The sequence below is a fragment of the Molothrus aeneus genome, chromosome 17 (assembly GCF_037042795.1).
Source record: "Molothrus aeneus isolate 106 chromosome 17, BPBGC_Maene_1.0, whole genome shotgun sequence".
Taxonomy (NCBI): domain Eukaryota; kingdom Metazoa; phylum Chordata; class Aves; order Passeriformes; family Icteridae; genus Molothrus; species Molothrus aeneus.
Genome location: NC_089662.1, coordinates 8,420,629 through 8,445,684, shown reverse-complemented (window position 1 = coordinate 8,445,684; position 25,056 = coordinate 8,420,629). Strand labels below are relative to the sequence as shown.

The following is a 25,056-nucleotide window of genomic DNA, read 5'->3' as shown; positions in this document are numbered from 1 at the left end:
CACTGCATGGCTGATAAAATGACATCATCCCACTGGGAGATGCTCTGCCCAGGGGGAGGAGCCAAGCATTCCTACCTGGATATAATCTGCGATTTGGAACACCACAGGCAACCCTTTCCCACTGGATTCCCAGAGGAAGACCAGGCCCATCTGCACCACCACTGGACCTTTAGAGGAAAACTCTACCCTTCTACAGAGTCAGTGCTCCACCAGAACCACATCCGTCACTACAAGAGCACTGCAGCCACCATTTAATGGGAGTGCTGCCACCACCCTGACCCACACAGTGCCAGGTTGTATTCTGACTCTGTCACTGTTGTTTTGTATTGCTACATTTTTATTTTCCTAATAAAGAACTGTTTTTTCTACTCCCATATCTTTGCCTGAGAGCCCCTTAATTTCAAAATTATAACTTGGAAGGAGGGGGTTTACATTTTCCATTTCAAGGGAGGCTCCTGCCTTCCTTAGCTGACACCTGGCTTTTCAAACCAAGACACTATCCAAAAGGACAAGAGAGGAGCAGCAACACAAAGTCATAACAGTGCAGTAAATATAATGGGGTGATGCCTTCACTCAGGAGAAAGGGCTTTGCTGATTCCACGTACTACCAAATAAACTCCTGTTGCCTATAATATAAATAGGACAACAGAAACAGATATTAATGCAGTGTACTGTTAATATAGGATATTACTATAAATAGTATTGTTTCAGTAACACAATCTGTCCTCATTTCCATTCTTCTTCTCTCAAAACACTGCAGTGCTGATGACTGCCATCTCAAATGAAAGATGGAGAAAATCCAAGACCATAAATTGTTGTCACATAATTTCCCATGGTATTACAAACATGAATTCCAAAAATTGGTTTATTTTCCATTAAAACCATTGATCTCCTTCTGCAGCTCCAAGACTACATGGATGGGGAGCAGAAGATAACAATCCAGTTAGTTTCCTGAAGTAGTGCAATATTATATAACCTGTTATATAAATTAATTTTATTATTATGAACAGTAGCCTTTTCCAAAGAGCAACATCAGCACGCTTATATTCAAAATACCAGCACCTATGCTGGGATATAAAGCTGTTGATGTTGTTGATGCCCCAAACCTGGAAGTGCTCAAGGCCAGGTTGGATAGGGCTTCAGGGCTTGGGGCAGGTGTCTCTGCCCTTGGCAGGGGGTTGGAATGAGATGAGCTTTAAGTTTCCTTCCAACCCCAAATATTCAGGGATTCAGTGAGCCAGGGTTTACCTGTGGTCACACAGGAAGATGGCCCCGTAGTCCTGGCGGTGCCTGATGACCCGGCCGATGGCCTGGTTGACAGCCCGGGACGCTTGCTGACTGTACCACTCACGCCCAGACAGATACTGCAAGAGGTAGGAAGAAGAATTAACATTATTTACCAGGTAAAATGTATTCTCTGTGCTGTACAACCATTATTTTTTTCCTAAAGAAATAAAAAGTGAAGCACAGATGTTGGATAATATCAACCAGATATACTGACAAGTCTCAAAGAGCTGAGGAAAACCAAAGACAGGTGGACTCAAAAGTCACACCTGATTTCCAGAGCACAGAAAATTCAAGTACCAATGTCCAGCTGGAGAGGCTATTTCCTGTATGGTGCACTCAGAGCCCTGGCAGTACAACAGACTCCATATTCTTTAAGACTGTAGATCAGACTAAATTGTAATGTCATTCACTCTTGTGCCTGAAGCAATAGAGTACCAAACCCAAACACCCCAACACACACCACCACACGTACAAAACAATCATTCCCAAAATTGCCAGCACAGGCCATTCTTCCTGCCCATCCACTCTCCGGATGAAAAACGTCCCTCAGAACAAGAGATGGATAACACACATACAAAGATTTTGTAAACTTTAATTACAACCTTTATTAGGGCCTACATTTAAGACTGTTACAGAACATGGAACCCTCAACACTGTTTAAAAAAGGTGGCTGGATTTGTAACAAATTCCCAAGCTGTTTGAATTTCTGATATGCATGGTCCCACGAGACTGAGAGGATAACAAAACCCAGAACCCACTGGGACAAGAGAGAGAACCAATGACAAGAACATGCAAATAGCCAAGAGTGAGAAGCTGCCCAGTCTTACCTGTCCACCTGCACCACTTTTCCTCATCTCATCCAGGAATTGCATCTTTAAAACAACTCTAGGCTCCATACGAGGGGGAAATGGAAGCCCAGTAATGATGACTCCTCGTCCATTTATGTCTGCAAAGTCCAAGCCTTCACTGGCCTGCAGGGACAGAGTTTTCCATCCTCAATGGAGTTTGCAGTGACATTTCAGAGCAATTCAGCAGTTGTTGGACCTTTCTCTCCATTCAATTAACTCCCTGGCCTGGTGTAGTTAATCAATAGTGTCAATGAATAATTTCAACTAGATTTTTTTTTTCTTTTATTACCGGGAGTTTATACTTGGCTTTTTCCTCTGCCAAAGCACAGCTCAGCCAACCCTATTAATAGCTGTCCTGTTCCTGGATAAGATCAGCTGTATTGAGAACATGTCAACACCTTTGTTTAAACCTTCCACACCCTCAGTTGTTGACAAGACATAACAACATAGCAAATCTTCTCTGACAGTAAAAATTAACAGAATCACTTCAAAGCAATAACATAAAGCCATCAGGTTCACCAGACCATAGTGCCATGCCCAGCAGCTGTGCTGTTGACATTCCATCAAGTATCTGTCACTCATGTGCCTTGTACATGCTCACTGTGCTGGTAAATCACTTAGTGAAATGAATAAAGTTGAACATACTGTAAAAAAAATCAAGGGAAAAAAAAAGCTGTTTTGTTTTTCAGCTGAATCAATTATCCAAATCTCAGCAACAGTACTTGAGAGAGCCATGTCTTTTCTTCACTCCAACAGCCTCTTTGAAAACTGGGACCAAAGTTGCAAAAGAAGTTGTATCTTCTTCTGGTATACAGTAAACAGCAGCAAAAAGGCTCTAAGAGTAATTTCACCAATATTTCCACTGATAAACATAAGTCAATTTACCAGCACTGGAAGATGCAAAGGCAAGGCCATCAAATGCATCCACAGAACAGGAAGTTAATAAAGCAAGTGTTTTAAGGCTAAGCATTATGTTTGGTTTGCAGCAGTGTTGTTTTAACTTGATCCATTACAGTTCTCCAGAACAGCTGCTCTCATCTAATGGGTTATGTTTTCAGTGAGTAGCCAACATGAAATGCAAGTATGATGCTCGTCCACTTCAGAGAAATCAAAATGCATCCCTCCAATAAAATAGGAGTGAATCATACAGAAATGTGACCTAATTTTGAAAATGCTTCAGAGCACTTATTTTTTCCCTGCATATAATTACAGTCAAATAATAAGAAATGTATTTAAATCCAAAAGGAAGTTTTTTCCTATCAATTACATAATATGATCTCAGATGAAACGAATTCTCAGTTACATTACCTTGCCCCGACACACTGCCAAAAAAGCAGCTCCATTGGACTTAGGACAGGCAACTTTATCATAGTAGGCATCAATAACCTAAAATATAAACAAGTTTAAGAGCAAGAATGGTATTATCCTGTACTAAGATCTTTGTACACTAAGATCTAAATTGTGATTAATTTGGCTTAGTATAACTGTCTTTACTTTTAACTAATTGCAAGTGTGAGAAGCTATTTTCTCAGTAAAATTCTCATATCACTGTGAAATCCAGAACACATCTGAGTAAGCATAAAAAAATTCAGGTACTTCTGATGAGATGGACCATCCTGTGTTTCTGCAGATTGTTAAGTAAAATAGACAAAACAGGAAAGCAATTATACATATTCATTATTCCAAGAAGCAAACAGAATGGCTATAAATAGCATGACACTGTACAACTCTTAAACAACTCTTAAAGCAGGATGAGCTGGGAGGAAAAGTCCTGCAGAACATTCACAAATGCTGACTACTGAAGTGACAGCTTTCCACCAGATTGATTACTCAGCACTTGTGTATATTGGCTGCTTTACGTCAGCAGATTTGAATGAAGACTGAACCCTGCATGGCCAGACAAGAGAGGAAAGGAAGGATGAACAGGAAAACTACACTTCAAAGTAGCAGTCAGAGTTTTACTTTCACCCTAGACCAAAAACTGGGGTGTTTCACACCAAACACACCTGAGAGAAGGTCATTAAAAATAAACAATTTCTGAAAATGATAGAGGTATGTAATGCAAATAATCAACCTCTGAAAAGCTTCCTTTATTCCTGGGTTCCACAAACATCGGCTTCACTTCTTCTATTCTTTTGGCAAAATCATGCTCCTGTTGGAAAGAGAAGGAGCAGGTCAGAAATGCCAAGTGAGCTCACACCACAAGAACAGAAACACTTCTTCACCACAGCCTGCTCGTCTCCTGCCAAACACAGGAAGAGATGGGAACAGAAACATGCCACCCCCTGAGAGCATTAGCAGTGATTCCTTGCAGTTGGTGCACCTCAGACGTCAGGCAGATGGGAGAGTTGCAGCACTCACCTCCCAGTCCCACTCCACAGCATGAAACCTCTGCCCCTGCCTTTTCAAGCAGCATTTAAACCAGAACTGTTCTAGCAAATCTCACCAGGGACATTCAACTCATGAGCACAGAAATACCAGGAGTTACAGCTGCAATGGTTACAAATTAAAAATAAAGGAGAAATGCTCATATTGGTATTTTTCCCTCCCAAGTATTGAAACAGAGACCAATTCTAATTCAGAGGTTTAATAAAGGATGTAATGACTAAATAAAATGTGGCATCAGATGGAATAATATATTAAGATTTTTTTGGGTTTGGTTTCTACAGCACTGCACTTCAGTATATTGTGATCAAAATAAAAGAAGCCTTACCTGAGATTTTACCTTCCAGATTTTATAATTTACTTATTAACAAAGAATTTTTCATAGCATCCCAGAACATTTTGGGTTGAAAGGGACCTTAATAATAATTTAGTTCCAACTCCCTGCCATGAGCAGCAACCACTTCCACTAGAAAGTTTTAAATTAGCATAGTTAAATGGAATAACTACAAGCTGCCTGATGCAAGTAACCAAACCACGTAACAGAGGCAGAGCAATGAACATACTCTCCAATATTCCAGGCTCTTATCCATGACAGGATAGGATGGGAAGAACACCAACAGCCCATGTGGCACAACTCGCACGAGGTTGCCTGCAGGGAGAGAAGACAAGTGTGCAGCTGAGGGGCATTTTCATCCTGGGATGGAGAACATGGACTGCAGAGGAAAAACAACAGTGTGGCCTCCTTCCAAAATATTTTCTACTTTCTTGACATGAATGATTGTGTATTAGAAGTTGTTCAATTTCTTAAAATAATTTGATAATCTTGTCAAGGTGTAAGTTTTAACACAGAAGCCAAACTAGATTTCATTTCTCCTCCACATCCTTCAAGCATTTCTAGATTTAACAGATTCTTTTCAATCATGTTAGCCAAGCTACACAGATGATCTTTTATTCTGTCCTTATGTGTTATGACTTTGTAATTCTATTATAAAACATTACCAAAACAATAAATGCTGTCTTCAGGCAGGCTTGACACAATTTAAAATATCACAAAAAATTGCACTGATTTTTTCTGTGATTCTCAATTGCTCTGCTCATCCTTGGTTGCATCATCTCTGGCTATTGATTTCCTAGTTTAAGCCACTTTCTGATTGTATTTAGGAACCACATTTTTGACCCAAACACAAACTCCTGACATTAAAAATGAAGTCCAGACTTGGAAATATGAAGCCAGGGACTCCATTTAGTGTGCTATTGCAGCAGCCAGTTGCCATGAGCAAGCAGAAACACAGAAAACCTGACAGCAGCAAGCTATGCACTGCAATCCTTTACCTTTCTCTTACTGTATCTTCTTTAGCATTGTCCTTTCTAAATTTCCAAATATCCTGGGCATGAACCCATTTCTGAAACCCACACACTTCACTTACCAATTGTTTTCCCCAGAGAAGATAAATAATCCTCTGAAAACCTACAAAAAAGAAAAATCAAATAACACCATTGCATTTGTTTCTATGTTTTTCATCCACACTGACTTCCTTTGACATTCATCTAAAATAACATTTCCAGACTCCCAGATGCTCTCCCTTCTGTGGCAAGCACCAACACCAAGGGCAAGAATTAATAATACCTGGACTACATTTTATTAATACTATGAAATATTCTTATTGATAGCTCTGAAGATGATCTAAGCTTCAATATTTCAAAATGCACAGGTATCCATGTGAGTAGCAACACACGTGAGTTCTGCCAGGAAGTCTGCCAAGCCTGACTAACGTTACAATTAGGTGTGGTATTGCTGCAGTTTGGTTACTATGGTTAGTATTCAATAAATCACTTTGTCTTTGGCTGAAGAAGTTCTGCTCTCCAGAGAGCAGGACTATTTATGTTCTTCCACACCTGACTGAGAACTCCCCTGTTCTCTCATGCCTTTATGCTCTGTTTTTTTCAGTGCCCTGTAGTTTTGTGTACTGTTTTCCCAGAAAATTTATATATGCAGGGAAAAAACCTAACATATATACTTTTACAGGACATAGAAAAGCCAGTATCAACAGAGAGATGTTGTCAAAACAGAGTGAACACAGCAAATCCCTTTCCTTCAAAAAATCCCCATGTTCTAAAAGCCCTAGAGGGGTGGAATCCCCAACCCTCCTTCTTTAAAAGACAGCATCTTCAAGAGAAATACACTGAAATAGCACACTAAAGCTTCTGAAAATGAGAAATGCAGTCTGAGGGTTTTCCAGATTATGACTTCTCTGTAAAAATCCATTACAATTGCTGAGTCCCTTTGCAGTTCTATGGAATATCTGGCCTTTGCTGGCAGCAGAAGCACTGCCAACTCTGAACAACAGATAGAAAGAGACAAAGTGATGGAAGACCAGACAAGCAAGAAAAATGATGATGAAAAGCTTGACAAATCTTTGGACATGTTTTCCTTAAGAAGGAAACCCAGAGGTGAAAGAGAGGCTGGGCATGGTGACAAGCTTTAAATATAAAAATAGCTATTGCAAAGGCCAGTCATGTTTCAAGTCAATTAAGCCTTCAGCAAACAAACAAAAAAAAAAAAAAAAGGATAGGGCTCAGTGAAGCTCCTGGGGGATGGCTGTGGGTGCAGTCCCAGCTGAGGCTGGTAAGGGCCATCAAGGACTATCAGTGCCTTGGTACCTGATCCCCTCCAGACCTTCAACAGCAGTGGTTAGAGGGTGCTGTTATTCAGCATTTATCCAAGAAAACCACTAGAGATCCCTTGCTTAACTAGCATACTCCTGTTAACAGAACCAAATGTTGGAACTCAACATTCAAAGCAGGATTCCACATGGAAGTTCATTACCTTCTTTCATAGGTGGAAGTAAGCACAGCTCCATCAGGTCCCTTTGGAATGATCCCAACCCAGAGCTGGTGTTTATCAATTACATGAGGATTCTCCAGGTAAACAGGAAAAGGGCTGGAGAAAAAAAGAAGAAGATCCTAGTCATACCCATTATATGATTCCCTACCAGTTCCAGAACCACAGAATCATAGAGTGGTTTGGTAAGAAGAAACCTTAAAGCTCATCTCATTCCACCCCCTGCCATGGGCAGGGACACCTTCCACTATCCCAGGCTGCTCCAAGCCCCATCCAGCTTGGCCTTGGACACTTCCAGGGATGGGGCAGCCACAGCTTCTCTGGGCAAACAGAGGACTTTAAAATCCTGAGATAAAACCTAAATCCACGAGAGCAGATTGTGCATTTTTCAGGAATGGCAGTGTCCCAAACCCAGGTACTCACATCTGCATTTCCATTGTAAATGATGAGAGGGGGGAGAGTGTCCCACTGGTGAGGATGATTGTCCTGACTCCCTGTCGAACGAGCTCGTGCATGCTGTACCCAGGGCTGAAACACCAATAGCTTAAAGTCTTCCCTGCATTAAATAAAGAGAAAACATGAAGAAATCAAAGTGGAAAAACTAGACTATGACCAGCATATGGCACATTGCACCTGAACTTCTGAGAGTAAACCAGACAGCATCCAAACTCAAAATTCCAGATGTATGGTATGTCCTGCTTTGGTTCTTCCCAGATTTAATGACTTGTAATGAAAATATCACCGCTTCCTCATAATCTAACAAAAAAGTATGTCCAGCCTTGCACTGGCTTGAAAAAAGAACCCCTTCTCTATGAGGAATTTCCAGTGCAACTATATAGGCTATAAATCTTTCACCTAAACTTCCCACTTTCCCTAGAGTCAACTCCCAAACATTTCAATTTCTGCTCAAATCTTTGGTGGGATGTGGTGATACATATACATACATATATATACATATATATACATATATATACATATATATACATATATATATATATATATATATATATATATGCACACACATATGTGTGTGACTCTGAAAATATTTAAGTCATCAACAGAAAGAATATTAAGAAAAAGAAATAAATCACATCAGTAATTTCCTTCATTGCTCAGCTCAAGCTTGCTGAAAACTGCATCAGCTTGTCAGAGACACAGGCACAAGGGAATGAAAACAATATCCATGTCAAGAACAAGGGCAGCCAAATAAAACGTCACCTTTAGTTTCTGTTTCTGCTTTTCATGATTAGTTTCAGTAATAAAAATAAATATCTCCCACCTAAGTATCACGTGCATTGCTTTGAATTTTACACAAGTCAATCAAAGCCTTCATTTACAAAAGAAAAAGCTACTGTTTTCAGGAAATCCCCATTAAGACTTGCCCAGTGAGTCACTCACTGCTTAGAATTACAAGTGAACATTTAGCTAAAAGTTTTACCCTTCCATGTCATTCAGATAGACCCATCCAGACCATACCCAAATTCTAGAAGACTCACATTCCAAAATTCAGCAAATTCCCTATCTTTCTGACTCACACTAACAATTGGTGCAAATTAGTTTGGACAAGCCAGTGAGTATCTACAGATAAGAACAAAGTCACTCAGCCAGGAACCCAAGAAATCCCAGCACAAAACCAAACTGGGCTGATATGGGATGGCCTGGAAAAGGACACCAGCCCCTCATGTCTGCTCCTCCAGTGCTCAGCTGGAAACACATTTTGTAACCTAGCATCACAACTGCCAGGCATCAGTTCCCAGTTCCTGGACAAGTTGGGGCTGCTGTACATTTTTAGCCTGGTGTGCTGCAATTATGTCTTTAAGCTTACCAACAACAAATCCATTTTCAAGGTCCCATTCACCAGCAGGAAGTGCTGGGCATTAAACAAAGCTGGTCTCTTTTTCCATTCCTGGTACAAGGACAGCTAAGGCAAGGAGAATTGGCTTGCTAATAGTCTACAACATGATGATTTAGAACAAATGTTAAACTGCAGCAGTCCAATATTGTTGACATAAACAGCATCTGTTCCCAGATGACTCAGGCAGGAATCTCATCAGCTACCCCAAGCTATGCCCCTTGTCCTCACCAACTACTTTGTAGAGAATGATGTTTGAGTGGATAATTTCCACAAAATCCATGGAAAACAGCTATTCTTAAATGCTTGAATTATTTCTATACCATTTGCTCTATCACTACAGGAAACCAGAGACTCCATTTAACATGTCTGGCCTCTGCTAGGCTTACATAAAGCACAAATGTCAGCATACTCAGGTGTGTTACACAGGTACTTGCAAATACTATTCTTATTTGAAAAACAGATATATCAGAATCCATCTACTGAATCACAGAATTCTCTCACTGCTTTGTATTTCTGTGTATAAATCCTCCAAATTGTGCAATTCACCTAAAAATGTTTGTATTAGCCTCTTCCTGCACCCATCTTTAACCAAATTCACTCAGAATTATTCCTGCATCTTAAAACTCCAATTGAGGAATATCTCAGAAAGCAGCATTTAGAGATTATTAAACAGCTCTAATTTAATGGCAGCATTTAAGGGGCTATTATGTGCAAACCCAGTAAATTATTGAAAATTCATTCTTTGAAAAATGTTACTTTTGCCCTTAAAAGAAGGACTTCCATGAAACAGATAATTACACACTCATGAGCACTTAACTGAGTAATTAAGCAGATAGTTATGAGACAAAGTTATTTACAAAAGTCCCTGAAGAGTGTTCTGTTAAGAAGGCTTAGGTAAAGGGATCTGTATCTGCCTTCTCCAATTGAAAATTTCAACTTAATTATTAAAAAAATAAATTAAAATATCAGAAAGAATGAATGCTGCAGTCCAACAAAGCCAAGCTTGGTGCTGCTTTATAGGAGCATTAGGATAAGCCTTTGATTCAGAGGCCAAGTTTCTTTTCTTCTAAATATATGGTTCTGAAGAACAGTTATATTGAAGTAATTCCAGATACTGGGATCTGCAGAGCATAAGGAACAAAAGAGGTGGGGGTGAGATTGACAAGAGAGAAGACTGGAAAGTATGGCTGAAGCTGAAACTATCAAGAACTGACAACACACCCTGAGAGTTGCTCAAAGTAGGAATTTTCGCAAAGCAAGTGATCCCAGAAAAGGTAAACATGCCCCTGGGCAAGGCATTTTCTGCCTAAGAATTCACATGATCTGGACAAGATCTGTGGTACATCACATGAAACTTCTCTACAGAGCTCCAAAAATGAGTAAACATACTGTAACACCTCCACAATGTAAATAATTTCAACAGAGAGTGGAACAGAATACCGCCTCTGACAAACATTTTTGCCATCATAACTGTAACTGAACCCCCTTCTTGCCAAAGGCAGTTACAGCGTCATTCAACACCAGTTCTGTGTTTAACTCAACACAGTTGTCCAGAGAAATGCAGCTGGTATGAGAACAGAACCTGTCATGAACCTCAGTATCAACCTGAGGGTTGGAGGAGAATTCCCCATTCTTGGCTGCTCTGAAGATTTTCTCTACACCAATACAACAATTCCATGATGGAGATGATCTTCCACCAGAATCATTGCCCTAAAAGAACTCCAGCAGTGCACAAAACACAATGGTACAAGAAATTCTTATTTTGAGATGGCACCTATCACCTCCCTTTCAGAAATAACTATAAAAGTGAAAAGGTTGTCTCCAGCTCATTGTATCCACAATGGAGCTGCACTTGCTTTCTTCTATTTGGATCAGAAAGGAGCAGTTGAGGAGTATTCAATGCAGATTTTGCATGAACCTCCCCAAGAACAGTCCTGTACCTTGTCTTTTTGAAGATGATGAGTTCCAGAGATCTGTCCTTTGTTTCTTTTTTTGATTACCATTATCCACATGAATATGTACCTGAAGGAAAGTAACAAACATTTCTAGCAATGGCTGCAGAAATGAACTTGAACTTCATCCCTCAAAAAAACCCTGGCCTACATTAAGAGTAATTAATGCAATTATTGCCACTTTTACAGTTTTACTAAGGTTATATAATTTTCTGTCTCTTTTCTATTTTGCTTCCAATATTTCATAACCATGAGCAAAAAAGTGCATCACCATCCAACCAGTCATTTTTGAATCAGATGATGGGAGCAGCTTTTCATGGGCTGACCCAAGCAGAGACCAAGAACCCAATTATTTGGGTATTTCCACCAGCATAAACCACACAGATTAAATGTAGAACACTATCATGGTGGAAAGATTTGCTTCATTTGGCAACAAAAATAGTATAAAGTCTAAATGTGACATCTAGAAAAAGATCTGTTCCTAAAATTCATCATAACAACACATCCCATAAATTCCAAACTTTAAACAAATTAAAACAACTTCAGGGTGGAGGTTCAGTGGTTCTGCTGCATTTACTTAGCAGTGGGCTAAACTAAAAATACAGTACTGGAAGAACACCTTGATTATTGTTTCATATTAATTTCAAAATTTTCTGACATTTCCATTTGCTGCACTTTCAAAATTTAATTTACAAATTCATTTTAAAATTGTGGTTTTCTTCAGAATCTAAATTAAATACCACTCCTTTGGTGGGTTTTTTTTTGTTGTGTTCTCTTTTTTCCTCCCTGTAATCAACATCATGTACTGTACTATCCACATCCCTCCAAGTCTGAGATACACAAAGTACAGACATTAAATGCTGTGAGGAAAAACACAGCACACAAAAGCTCCCATACCTTATAATATTTAGAAATTGCCTGACGTGGCAGGAACCCTGTTGTGACTCCTTCTGGGGGATCCATGCTGAACACTGTCTGCAAAATGCAGGGAAACAGAATCACAGAATTATTTAGGTTAGAAATTACCTCTGAGATGGTTGAGTCCAAGCTGTGACTGATCACCCAGGCCTGAGCACTGAGTGCCACATCCAGGCGTTCCACAAATACCTCCAGGGATGGGAACTCCACCATCCCCCTGGGCAGGCCCTTCCAATGCCTGACAACCCTTTCCATGTAGAAATTCTTCCTGATGTCCAACCTGAACCTCCCCTGACACTGCATGAGGTCATTTCCTCTCACCCTGTCCCCTGTTCCCTGGGAGCAGAGCCTGACCCCCACCTGGCTGCTCCCTCCTGTCAGGGACTTGTGAGGGTGAGAAGGTCCCCCCTGAGCCTCCTTTCCTCCAGGCTGAGCCCCCTCAGCCTCTCCTGGTGCTCCAGCTCCTCCCCCAGCTCTGTTCCCTTCCCTGGACATGCTCTAGCCCCTCCATGTCCTTCTTGTCATGAGGGGCTCAGAACTGGACGCAGGACTCAAGGTGAAGCCTCACCATTGCCCAGACCAGAGGGACAATGACCTCCCTGGTCCTGCTGGCCACTTTATTTTTAATACATACATACACATACATCCTTTTGGTAAAATCCCCACACTGAGAAGTGTCTCCACAAACGTTACTGCTGCAATAACCTTAAATTTCTTTCCTTACTCCTGTTATCAAATAAGACAAAGAATCTTGAATAAATGTGGTTCGTCCAGGCAATTTCTGCTCCCCACATGTGCTCTCACTGTTCCAAAAACTTCAAGTCAGTATCTAAACATACTCAAACTACATAAATGACAATGTTATTATTCACACTGTTCATGACTCTGACTGTGGATTAAAAAAAACACTCTAAGGAGATCAGTCACAAACAAGCATAGAAGAGCTTTTTGAGTTCCTTCAGCTTAAAATTTCATCTGTGGTCCCTCTGCTAATAACACTGCTTAGAAAAATAATCAAGTTGTAATCATATCTAATTGTCCATATATTAAATTAAAAGCTTCTATCAGAGTTATGCTTTTCCCCCCTTTCCTGCATGTGATGTCTCATGACTACAGACGATGCTCTTTCAAACATAAAGCATCCCAGTGCAACTTCAGTGAAAACAGCTGTGGTTCTCAAATATTTACAACTCTGTTACTTTTCCTAAACAAAATTTCTCCAGACATTGATAGGAATTACTCACGCTCATAAGAGTATCAGCTAGTTACAAGATGTTCCCCAGCAATTAAAAAAAACCCCACACAATTCCTGGAAATATTTACTTCTGAAAAATAGCCAAAGATATAGCGCACAAAAGGCATTTTGGTAAGTGTTGTTTGAAAAGGAAGAAAAACAATTACTATTAATTACAACAAGCTAGTGTTAAATGAAGACTCAAGGCTCTGCAAGAAGCAAACTCTGTCCATGTCCTTCCTATCTCAAGATGACAAACTGTCCCTGGCAGATCCTTTGCACTGTCCACATGCATGTGCTCAACAGCAGAAAAAGGATCTGAGCTTTCTCCTCCAAAGTCAAATCTCCTTTTTTATCTATCCACAACCCAAAAGAGCACACACAGACAATTATTCCCAGTCCTCTGAGATCAGGGGGCCTGGTTTCTACTTCTGAGTTTTCTCATCTCTCAGCATTGAAACCCTGAGAAACCAATTTAAATTAGGCTCACCTGGCCCTCCCTCAGAACAGCAACCTCTCCCAGTACAAACCATTTGGTACCAGTGTACATAAATCACTACTACTGTACTGGAACACACACAAAGGTTTTGTTAAACCACTGCTAGAAAAAAAGAATCCTGTGTATGCCACTGTGAATGCACTCCCACAAACACCCATGCATTCAGAGTTCAGTGCTGCAAACCTGCCAGGACCAGTCAAAAAACACCCAGGTGACTTGTCTTTATCATACAGGTCTGCAAGGTTTGAATAAAGTTTTCATTTTCAGTTTTACACAAGGTGTTAATCTCTGGTGCCTTTTTGCACACATGTATCAGACAACTGGCCCACTGCACCTCTGAATTTTATGGGGCTTGGGATATTCATAATCAAAGTTTTGGAAGTGTACAACAGGGAGATGACAGACAGCATTATGTGGATACCCACAAGTGTCACATTCAGTTCCTATGGAACTGAAAAGATTTTTGTTTTAGACATCTTGTAAGTTAATAACTAAATGAAAAAAAATACTGTTGAATTATCTTTTGTTTGCTTTTTTCCTTAGTCTCTCTTGTTATTTCATGAGATGATCTCATATTCCCCAACACTGCTGCAAGCAAGTTCAATGACCCAGCTCCACCTGGTGGATGCTAAGCCCAGCCAAAATTTTAATCCAGCATCTCCAAAAAGGGAGCCCAGAATTACAAAAGAACAACCTGGGTAAAAATCAGATTAATCCATCCCATCAGGCAGCAGCTTTTTCCTAAAAGACTATAAACTTGCACCATTGCACAAGTGTACATCCCAACAAGAATAAAATCGATGCAATATCTTTACACATCTTTTAAACTCTTCTATCCTTCTTTATGTATAGAAGCAGCATTAAATATTTACCTGGATAATATCTGAGACCTTATGCAATCCAGAGGTATTGACAAATATCCCAGTACCTGGAGAAAGTAACACAAGACTACACATGCAGAAGTTGAAAAATTTTCTTTACAGAAGAGCAATTTAAGAATAAGATGCTGACAGACATTATAACAAAAGCTTGTTAAATCAAGGGGGGAAAAATAATTTTATATGATTCTCCACCTTCCTGTTTTTTAACTCCAGGACCAAGGAAGAACTCAAGACACTAAAAGTACCATCAGCAAAATGTCAGCAAGCTTCACACAACAATCCATGTGGTTTTGGAGAAAAATAGTGTCTGTGCAAAAGTCCTCTATGTGCCTGGATGGACCCATACACTCCTGTTTTGACACAAGGTGGATCTCAGCATCAGTTCAGTTACATGAACAGATATAAAATATGTTTCCCAGCAGAGGACCCTGCACATCTTAATAAGAAGACACAAGTCTTTAAGGACAGATTTTAGCTTACAGAGGCTTTATCACTTGATTGTCTCCCTTAACAACACAAATTTCCAGTTTCTTAGACTAAAGAGGAAAGCCTAAGTTTAAAAGTTCATGCACTTACGGCCTGAAAGAAACTGTAAAATCTGCTCCAGTGACTCCAAGAGGGAGGATTTGGTCTGCAGTGTTATTTGGGCTTCTGCAAACAGATCAAAGATGTAGCTGCAATTTATAAAGAAAAAGCAGAATTGGGAAATACTGTAAAGAACCAAATAGGCACAATAATGTTACTCTTTCAGAAGAACAATTTCATCATCATGTAGCAAAACATGTTTCTGTCTCCATGAGAATGAAAAATTTCCAAGAATAAAATTAAGTACTTGCTTATAAAGACAGTGCACAATACTGCCATGGCAGAAAGCACACAGACCATGTCATTCCCTTTTTCCCTGATTCCTCCCCAGCATACAATCCATTACTAATTTAGAAGCAGATTGGCATGCAATTTTCATGATTTTTTTTACCATGTAGAACAGGCACCAGTTTAGAAATGGACTTCCAGAGCTCAGAGGTAACCTCAGACACATCACTGGTACCTCAGCTTAAATCATGACACAAAATTGAAAGAAGCACAGCTTCTTCCAGTTCAGGAAACCCAAGCAGAGGATTTTCCACTCTTGAAACACTAAAAAAGGGAATTCCTCCAAAAATAATGATTACTACAGAGAGGGGATTTCAGGAAAATGAAAACCTTGAATAAATACTATTCCCAGGAACTAGAATAGAGATATGACCCCAACAGCTGCCCTAGGTCCAATTTGCTGTTCTTTTTAACATTTAAACACATTAATGAGGAGAAATTTACCTTCCCTCTTTGGTGACTCCATTACCATTTGCTGGCAGCTCCACTGCATCAATAGCACTTTCAAGCTGAAGAAGAATTTCTTTAGGAAAATTAAGAGGAAAAAGTTAGGGTGCACAGAAAGTCATGCCTGGGACACATCTAAGTCACTTTTTCAAATGTACTTTATTACAAAGGCTGCTTCAAAAGACAGCAGCCCAGCTGTTCTCTCAACTCTGTAAACGAACCAAAATTATCAAAACCAATTTCCTGGATACCACGTTTAAATATTCATATTCAACTCCAAGAACTTCCATGACCTCAATTTCTAATGAAGCTGAAGTCAGCAGCTAAATGTTAAACTCGTCACAGACAGGGAAAGTTGTTCTTGAAAATCCTTTGTATACATGAGATATCTCAAGCTCTTGATGTTAACTTCAGGTTCTGACAGCAGAATTATGCAACTGATGCAATTCCAGCACACTGATAAGGTTAGAAAACATGGGAACTTCTAACAATGAAGGAAAAGACACATTCATCTGCCAAATCTCTCTTCTTGGGAAAAAACTAACTAAACATCCCAAAAAGTTCTTGGGAAAAGCCAGATAACTTATAACTGAGACATTCATTGACACTTAAGTTACACATACGGCAATGCTACGTGAGCTTGATTTGTAATTCCTGACCTTTTCAAACTGTTCCAACAACGATTTTCAACACCACAAAAATACACTTACTCTTGATCTTTGCTATATCTTCCAGCTCCATGTTCAGTCCTGTTGAAAAAAGTAAAGACTTCAAAGAGGTTGTTTCACCCCTTTTTCATTCCCAGTTTCTTTATGCCTTTCCAGAAATTATGGCTATGAAGGTTAGAATTGTGTACATGGAAAGATATTTCTAGTGGTCCCCTCACTGTTCTCTTTCATACCCCCTCATGTCACATTAGTTTGATCAAATCTTCCAGTGTCTGGCAACAATTACTAATTAACAACAATTTACTTATTAACAGGAGCATAAATTTCCCTAAAGTTGTTTTCCAGTTCTTGGTAGTGGCACTTTATAATCCCAGAGAAACAGTGATGTGTCACTGCCAACACACCTGAAGTGGCCAACTCCATGTTGAATTCAGCATTGATTTCATTCTGTTGAACCACTTTGGCTTGTTCCTCCAGGACAACATTTATTGCATCCATTGCTGAAGCCAGATCATAGGGAGTCAAGTCAAAAGAAGAGGACTCTTCACACAACTTCTCCTAAAATAGAAGGAATGGAAGAAATATCTGACCACTCTGTGTCCTGTTTGTTCAGGCAGTTTCAGACATGATGAAGTCCAGACAACCAGGTCTGATTTTATCTTTGATCTCCAGCTCAGGCCAGAGGATATTTTGTAAACACCTGAAGACTTGGACTATTCGTAAAAAACATTCTTTCTGAAATGCAGAACTAATTTTGCCTCTTCCACATTATCAACATTCTAGAGAGTACAGACAGTAATTGTCTGATGTTCAAGCAGGAAATTCTTTTACTTAGACAGTTGGTTTGTTCTTCAAAAAAGCTGTTTCTCTACTTTCTTTTTAAAACATAGTAATGGTTTAAACACTCAGGATTAGTAAGTTTGACCAAACTTTCTCTGACTTTGAAAATTAAATCACATATTGCTTTACAAGAAATTTTCTTTCACAAAAAGAATTTTCCCCTGATGATTGATGATAAATAATAAGGTCTAACCTACACAAATATTTGACTGTAATAGCTATAAAGAAATAAGTTATAAAGAAAATAAGTGCTGAGCAAGCTGCATGTGTAAACAATCTAATCAGAAAGAAATTAATTTTATTTCAGGATAATCCCTAAATTTCCACATATTAATCTGGAAGAGACAGCACCATCAGATAACTATTGCAAAATGAGAAGCTGTTCTGGCTAATTTCTGCATGCAGGCATCAATTAGTACTTCCTGCACACTACAAAGGGAAAAACAAATCCAAACCCCAAACAACTGTGACAGGATTTCCACACATTTTTTCAACAGAAGGACATGTTCTGAGGAAAGGAGCAAACCCTGGATGCAGCAATGCAAGGCTCTCTAGTGAAGCAGAGCAGACATGGGTGGCTGTTTATTGAAAGGACACCAGGCACTCACACAACAAACCACAGCTGTTCAGCAGAAATCCCACTGGGAGACTGTGGCTTCGTGTGGCAGAGAAAGGGACATATTTCAAATGTTCCTTTGCATTTCATTATTTAGGAAAAGAGATGCAGCTTCAAGCCAGCAAAAAGGAAGAACTACAGCAGCATTAATTATTTTTTCTTGTTTTCCTCTATGAGTGAGGACTTGGAAATATTACAAGAGGCCTGTTTGCAATCTACTGCACTTGGCAGAGCTGATGCAGCTGAGCTTCAAGAGTGGGTCTTCCATCATTTCTTACACAGTGTTTTCTTAAAAGTCTTCAAGAAAAGAAACACCTCATAAATCTGGAGATGTACCCTTTAGAAAGAAATCATCACCTCGTAAAAAAATCAGCAGTGTCAAAGGACTGTTAACTCAACTACAGAAGTTTAACTGTCACAGAAACAAGAAATGTTCATGATAATGAGTATTAGCAACATACACCTGAGTACAGATTTTACAGGCTGTTTGTTTTACTCTTTGGGTGCAGATTGAAAATGGTAACGGACCAGAACAACTCACCACATTGTGAGCTTCATCGAGTATCACCACAGTCCCCTTCAGGTCCAAGTTGTGTGATTTCCTGCTCTAAAGACAAAATCAGAACAAGGAAATGGACAAAAAGGCCACTGAGAAATATGGATCTGATTGGCTGAGAAAGTGGATGATGAGATGCTTTTGGGTTTTCATGTATTTTTATGTTGGGTTGGTTTTTTCCTTTGAGAAAACAGCAAGTAATGGCTGTGCCTGCTACAGAAACCACAGAATCATTTTCTCTGGAAATGAAGGTGCTAAAATGTATCATGTAAATGTTTAGAGAAGTTACAATTTGTAATAAAGGAAAAAAAAAACAGGTGTGCCATATTGGGATTAGTTTACCTAATTTAAGAAAGTTTACCTATTAATTTGAGTCACTTTGCGTCATTTTTGGCAATAGAGATCTGGGAGAAGTGGGGTGTAAAGCAGAGGATTTGCCTTGTGTTTACAATTTGATGCTTGTGCTGCCTTTGCAAGTGGATATTCTGGACACACCTCCTCCAGGCTTCTCTGCTGATAGGGCTTAAGGGATCTTTTAAATTTGTTTTTTAATTTATTAAACTTTCAGTCCTCCTGCAGCAGTGGGGTACAATCTGGCTTTTACTATAATTCATTAATCTCTCCAAGTTGCATGAAGATGTCAGCACATTTGTTTCCTCAACAGAGTTTTCAAAGGTTTCACTTCTTATCCATAAAATACAAACAGCTTATTACAACTGTTTGTACACAAAACCAGAAATTATTTCCAAGAGAAATGTCCAGTTTCTACTGAAAACTTCATTATTCTGAAAATCATGCAACAGCTGCAGAAACAAAAACACCTCAGACTGTATGCAAAAATACTGCAGTGTGAGACTGAAGATTTGTGTCCAGGAGGTGAATATCACCTAAAAATGGCACCACATTCTGCAAAGCTAATTCTACAAATATAGAAAATTCTCAATTTTTTTTTTTTAATCATGGGAAAGAAATTACAGAGAAAACTCCCAAATGGCATCCTCTATGGTCCTGAACTGAACTGGGGTTTGGTCAGTTTTGAATCATACATAATGCATCCACTTGCCAGGCATCACTCTTCACTGTTTATCCACGAAAAGCCAACATAAAACAAACAGAAGAAAACTGTATTTAAAATCAAAGTTACATGTTACCTTTGAGTCTAGTAAATAGTTGTAAGGCATAAAAATAATGTCTGCTTGCTGCTTCAGGCTTCGAGAGAGATAATAAGGACAAGCTCTGTTTAAAAAAAGAAAACAGTACAGACTATAATGCTTGCAGAAATATTAAGAGGGCATTCAACATTCATGCACTCTGATACACAAATGGATTAATAAAAGTGAACAGAGAAACAATTTTCATTATTTTCACAAGTCAGGGGGAGAAAGGTCTGAGGGGACCACTCACCTGTGTTTGTTTCCATTTTTAACCAAGTCTTCAATATCCATGATTGATTCAATCACTTCTTTCTCTGTACTCTTTTCTGTAAAAGATGACATTAAAACCACCAGCTTAGGTGAAGGCATCACACAAAGATTTGTTGTTACCCTGATCATCAAACTCACCCACTGATATTTCACTCTTGAAAGACAGTAACAGAGAAAAACACAGGTGGATTTTGCCAACTCTTCCAAACCTCTCCACCTGCCTAGCAAATCCCTCCCTCTCCAAAAACCAGGGCTTTGCATCCAGGGGAAGTGAAGGTGAGCCACACTCACCTTCCACATTGTTATAGAAATGACAAGCACGAGCCATCACTTTCATTCTGCACATGTAGATCTGTAAAACAAAGACTATTTCAGCCCAGAGTAGCACAGCTTGTCAGGTACTGAAAGCATGTTAAGGAGTGAATCAGTTCTAACCCCAGCTAATGAATAAATGCTAATCAAAGTTCTTCAGCTTTAAAACCACATGTCCTGCTCACCTTCCAAGTTAGGCTCTTTTTTTGCAGCACAGAACACTCACATGCTCAGAGAAAAATGTGTTATATTTTACCATTAATACTTTTCAAAACAGTAATCTTTGATATTGTAAAAATAACAGCTAAATCAATAACTGAAGCAATGTTTTGAAATTATTATTGCTCTTGACAAACTCATAAATAGCAGATCAGAAACTACAAATTATTAACTGTCATGTTCTACACAGTGACATCTTTCTTTGAATAGAAAATGTCACCAGAGACTCAGAATTACATTTTGCACTCACAAAACTGGAAGCTAAACATTCCTAAAAACACATTTACAACTACTGTGTTTCCCTGCAGCCTCTTGTAGCTAAACAATGTAAGGGTGAAGAATGGCACAGAAATGACACAAAAGCCTCCATGTTCTCCCTGAACATCCTCTCCAGGCTCTGATCTCACCTGCATGTGGTTGCTCTCCTGTCGCTTCACTTCAGGGTTGATGCAGAGCTGCTCCCTGGACCCCAGCACACAAACCTTTGGCCTGGATACACAAAACTGACATTAAAAATAAGGAAGGCAAGAGAGAACAGAGTTGTACAAGCTTAGATTCAATATCTCAAAAGTGAAAGATCAGGAGAAACAGATGAGCCCAAAGCAAGGGTCAGAGCCAGAACAAGTCAATTAGTCTGTCTGTAACTGCTGTGTGTGTTACTGGACTTGGAGGCACTGCATCTCTGCTGGCAGCAGTGGGTGTTAATAAGCAGCAGCAGTTCACAGCAAGAAGTCACAAGCAGCAATTTACACCATCCACCACAAAATCTAGGTTCTGTTATGACAGCTCAGCCCAGGCAGCTGGGGCCTGTCATCCATTACAAGCTTTTCCCAGCTGGTTGTGATGTTCAGAGCAAGGTTAGGACAGAATTGGTTCACTACAAACATTCACCATGGTTTGGGCTTTTTTGCTTAGAATAAGGTTGTATCTTTCCAAGAGCTACATAAACAAATGACCATGCCTGTCCAAAGAGCTCAGCCACACACTGGCATGTGAACAGCTGAAAACTGTGACAGGCACTGGTATAACAGAAGTTCTTAATAGATTTACATCAGCTTAAGGAGTTCAACTGGGTAATGGCTTCTCACTGCCTTAAAAAATACGCCCAGAAAAATATAAATAGGGGAAATTTAAAATAGTAATTTAATAAGTTAATGTGTCAAGTAAAAAACCAAAACCAGACTAAATTCAGAAAATTCTATTACTGAAGGAGAGAAGCTGTGAAGTATTAAAATAAACCAAGCCCATCAACAAAGAAAATCAGGCTCTAAACATGCACATTAAAGGAACTACATTTCTCTAGATATCTTCTTTTATGCATTCATCCACAGAAGTTCACACAATAACTACACCAGAGGGATTTCTCCACCTTTTCTTTGAATAAGGACACTACCCTAAATCATACTCACCTGTACACTGTGTTCTTTAGCTCATTAATGACCTGTGTAAGCTGGGAGTGAGTCCTAGAGGCATAAATTATTTTTGGAATGTCAGTGTAATAAGCTGCCAAATGGAAGACAAAAAAAAAAAAAAAAGCAGAAAGACATTATAAGCATAGAAAGGAGAACTAGGGATATTCTTAGCCTCCTTCCCCAGCTGGTACTATGGTAACAGTTTGTCTTGTAGAGACAGCAGGAAATGCTGTCATTTAACAAGCTTCTAAGAAACTAAAAAACTAAATGAGCTCCAAGAAAAATTCAAACTACATAAAACACCTTGAAAATGTATGAAATGGTGAAACTGTGTTCCATCTGCTCAACAACTTCTAAAAGCTCTGCAACTTTTATAATTGTATATTTATTATAAAAGAGAGATAAAAGCACATGTTGACTACCATCCCTGAGTGCAGAGGTGGTGGTACTCACTTGGGACATCTCCATCTGTGGCAGCAGTGCCCCAGGAGGACACAGGTCTGTCAGGAAAGAGCTCCACCCCATTCATGCGCTGCGCGATTTTCCGGGCTGAGATGGTGTCCTTGAAGTGCTCCCTCCAGGCCAGGGTGGAACACAGCAGGCACAGGGTCTTCCCTGTGCCTGTGGGGCTCTCCAAAATGCCATTCACCTTCTTTGGTGGAGAGAAATAAGAGAGGGATTTAGGGGTTCAGCAGGACAGGTCTTGGTGCAGCTCTGCATGTCCTCTGCCAAGGAGCAAACACCAGCTGGCAGCCCCACCAAGGAACACCCACCCATGAGGTCTAATCAACCTGTAGGTCTCTCTCTAATTAACTTAATGAAGTTCAATCAAAAACCCAGAGCCAGCCATCACATTTATTTAGCACAGGAATTCAATTCTCCACTCTTAGAGCCATTGGTGTGTGTCACATTTCAGCATAAAATACAAAGTATGAGAAGTTATTGAAAAACCAGCCCAGAAAGTGGCTCCCAGTTAACAGAGTGATGGTTTCCCTTAGGATTAAGGTTTTATTCCATGCCAGTTTAGGCACAGAACTTTGTCAGTACTTGGAACTCCTCAACCTACAGGATGTTACAATTTTTAAGTGTGTGGCAATACTAAAAATTGGAAAAAAAAGCAGCAGCTGTGCTCAAGTGTACGAGACAAATTTATATCATGAGCTCACAACACTTTGAGTTCAATGAGAGGAGGCACCAAGCAGGTACTGTGATTCAGAGCTTATGGTGGAAAGCCAAAGCTCCCACAACAAGCTTGTTTGGTCCCTCAGAACAATCTTTTGGTTCCCACAAAGATGTGTCCAGAAAAAAAAGGTAATTACTGTGAAAAAAACAATTTTATTATTTTGACATTCATTCAGTAAAATTCTCCTCTCGCACAGCAAATGGAAAATTATACAAATAGTCCAGATATTAACAAGACAAGATAAAATCCCTCCCATGAGGAAAGGCTGGGACAATTAAGATTGTTCAGCCTGGAGAACAGACTCCAAGATGACCTAACTGGGGCCTTGCAGTTTCTGAAGGAGGCTACAAGAAACATGGAAAGGGACTTTTTACAAGAACCTGTAGTAACAGGACAAGGAAGAATGGATTCCTACTGAGAGAGTGTAGGTTTATATTGGAGAATAGAAAGAAATTGTTCCCTGTGAGGGTGAGGAGGCCCTGGCACAGGGTGTCTAGAGAAGCTGTGACTGCGCCATCCCTGGAAGTGCCCATGGCCAGGTTGGATGGGGTTTGGAGCACCCTGGTCTCAGGGAAGGTGTCCCTGCTCATGGCAGGGGGTGGAACAAGGTGAACTTTAATGTCCCTCCCAGCCCAAACCATTCATGATTCTGTAGTCAGACCCAGCCAGCCAAGGACAGACTACATAAATACAAGCAGCCTTTCTTCCTTTTCCCAATTTAGGCAGGAACAGCCATCTATATTTCTACTGGATGCCACCTGCCAGCAATGATTTTCATTACCACAGAGTAAAATAAAAATACAAGTAAAAGGTCAGAGAAGATTTGGAAAGGCAGCCTACAAAGCACATAAAGAAAACTTGAATTGTGACAGCCTCTTCTTAGAGAAACCATTTTGTACAGTTAGAAATGACACACAGCTGGACACTCACTCACCTTTTGCAGGCATTCCAGCACCTTGGCCATATAGGCTTCCTGGCACGGGTAGGGCTGGAAGGGAAAGTCCACTGTGATCCCATTTAGAGTGATCCTGGGCATGGCTCCTTCCCTGAGGTGCCTGCAAGGAAGGGCAGACCATGCTGACCCTGCTGTGGTGGTGACAACGTGCCAAGATAGGGCTGAAAGAGACTTGGAATTCACCTCCTTCAACCCCTGCCATGGGCAGGGACACCTTCCACTATCCCAGGCTGCTCCAAGCCCCATCCAACCTAGCCTTGAACACTCCCAGGGATGGGACAGCCACAGCTTCTCTGAGCACCCTGTGCAGCGCTGTCACCATCCTCAGAGGGAAGAATTTCTTCCCAGTATCACAGCCACCCCTGCCCCCAGTCAGGCTGCAGCGTTCCCCTTGGTCCAGCCACGCCAGGCCCGTGTAAACAGCCTCCCTCCTCCTCTCCTGTCGGTCCCTGCGGCACAGGAGGGAGCAATTGGGTCACGGCGCTCAGGGACGGGCCGGTACCAACGGCTACGCAGGAGGCTCATGGACACTCGGGACACGGTCCCGGTCCCGGTCCCGGACTCCTGGTCCCCACCGCCCCCTCCGGCTCGTGTTCCCGCGGTCCGAGAGCCCTGTGATCCAGGGCTCCCATGTCCCCGTGTCCCCGTGTCCCCGTGTCCCCTCAGCCCTGCGCTCCCGGCGGTCCCAAGATCCCTGTGCTCCGGAGTTCCCGTACCCCGTACCCCCGTGTCCCAGCGCTCCCTCCCCTCCGCCTGGTCCGTTCGGAATCCCCGCGCCGCTGTCACGTGTCACACTCACACGTTCCATACGTCACTTCCTGCGCGCGCTCTCGCGAGAGCGGCGGCGTTG

The 25,056-nt window shown here is 40.6% G+C and overlaps 1 protein-coding gene across 1 annotated transcript in view; it reads right to left on the bottom strand.

Annotated features, from left to right (window-relative positions):
• The window catches only part of RTEL1 (regulator of telomere elongation helicase 1), a 43,915-nt gene extending 19,628 nt beyond the window's left edge, over positions 1–24,287 (bottom strand). Inside the window, exons 1-23 of the mRNA XM_066561446.1 lie at positions 24,186–24,287; positions 22,522–22,720; positions 22,066–22,159; positions 21,064–21,145; positions 20,417–20,477; positions 20,106–20,181; positions 19,853–19,937; positions 18,687–18,752; positions 17,094–17,247; positions 16,732–16,770; positions 16,019–16,097; positions 15,278–15,375; positions 14,693–14,748; positions 12,067–12,144; positions 11,158–11,239; positions 7,786–7,918; positions 7,348–7,461; positions 5,948–5,988; positions 5,084–5,169; positions 4,210–4,287; positions 3,444–3,521; positions 2,115–2,258; positions 1,249–1,364 (exon numbers count right to left, since the gene is read on the bottom strand). Of these exons, the coding sequence (XP_066417543.1) occupies positions 1,249–1,364; positions 2,115–2,258; positions 3,444–3,521; positions 4,210–4,287; positions 5,084–5,169; positions 5,948–5,988; positions 7,348–7,461; positions 7,786–7,918; positions 11,158–11,239; positions 12,067–12,144; positions 14,693–14,748; positions 15,278–15,375; positions 16,019–16,097; positions 16,732–16,770; positions 17,094–17,247; positions 18,687–18,752; positions 19,853–19,937; positions 20,106–20,181; positions 20,417–20,477; positions 21,064–21,145; positions 22,066–22,159; positions 22,522–22,720; positions 24,186–24,287 (2,141 nt within the window). The remainder of the gene's footprint in view (positions 1–1,248; positions 1,365–2,114; positions 2,259–3,443; positions 3,522–4,209; positions 4,288–5,083; positions 5,170–5,947; positions 5,989–7,347; positions 7,462–7,785; positions 7,919–11,157; positions 11,240–12,066; positions 12,145–14,692; positions 14,749–15,277; positions 15,376–16,018; positions 16,098–16,731; positions 16,771–17,093; positions 17,248–18,686; positions 18,753–19,852; positions 19,938–20,105; positions 20,182–20,416; positions 20,478–21,063; positions 21,146–22,065; positions 22,160–22,521; positions 22,721–24,185) is intronic.
• Between the last annotated feature and the right edge of the window lie 769 nt (positions 24,288–25,056).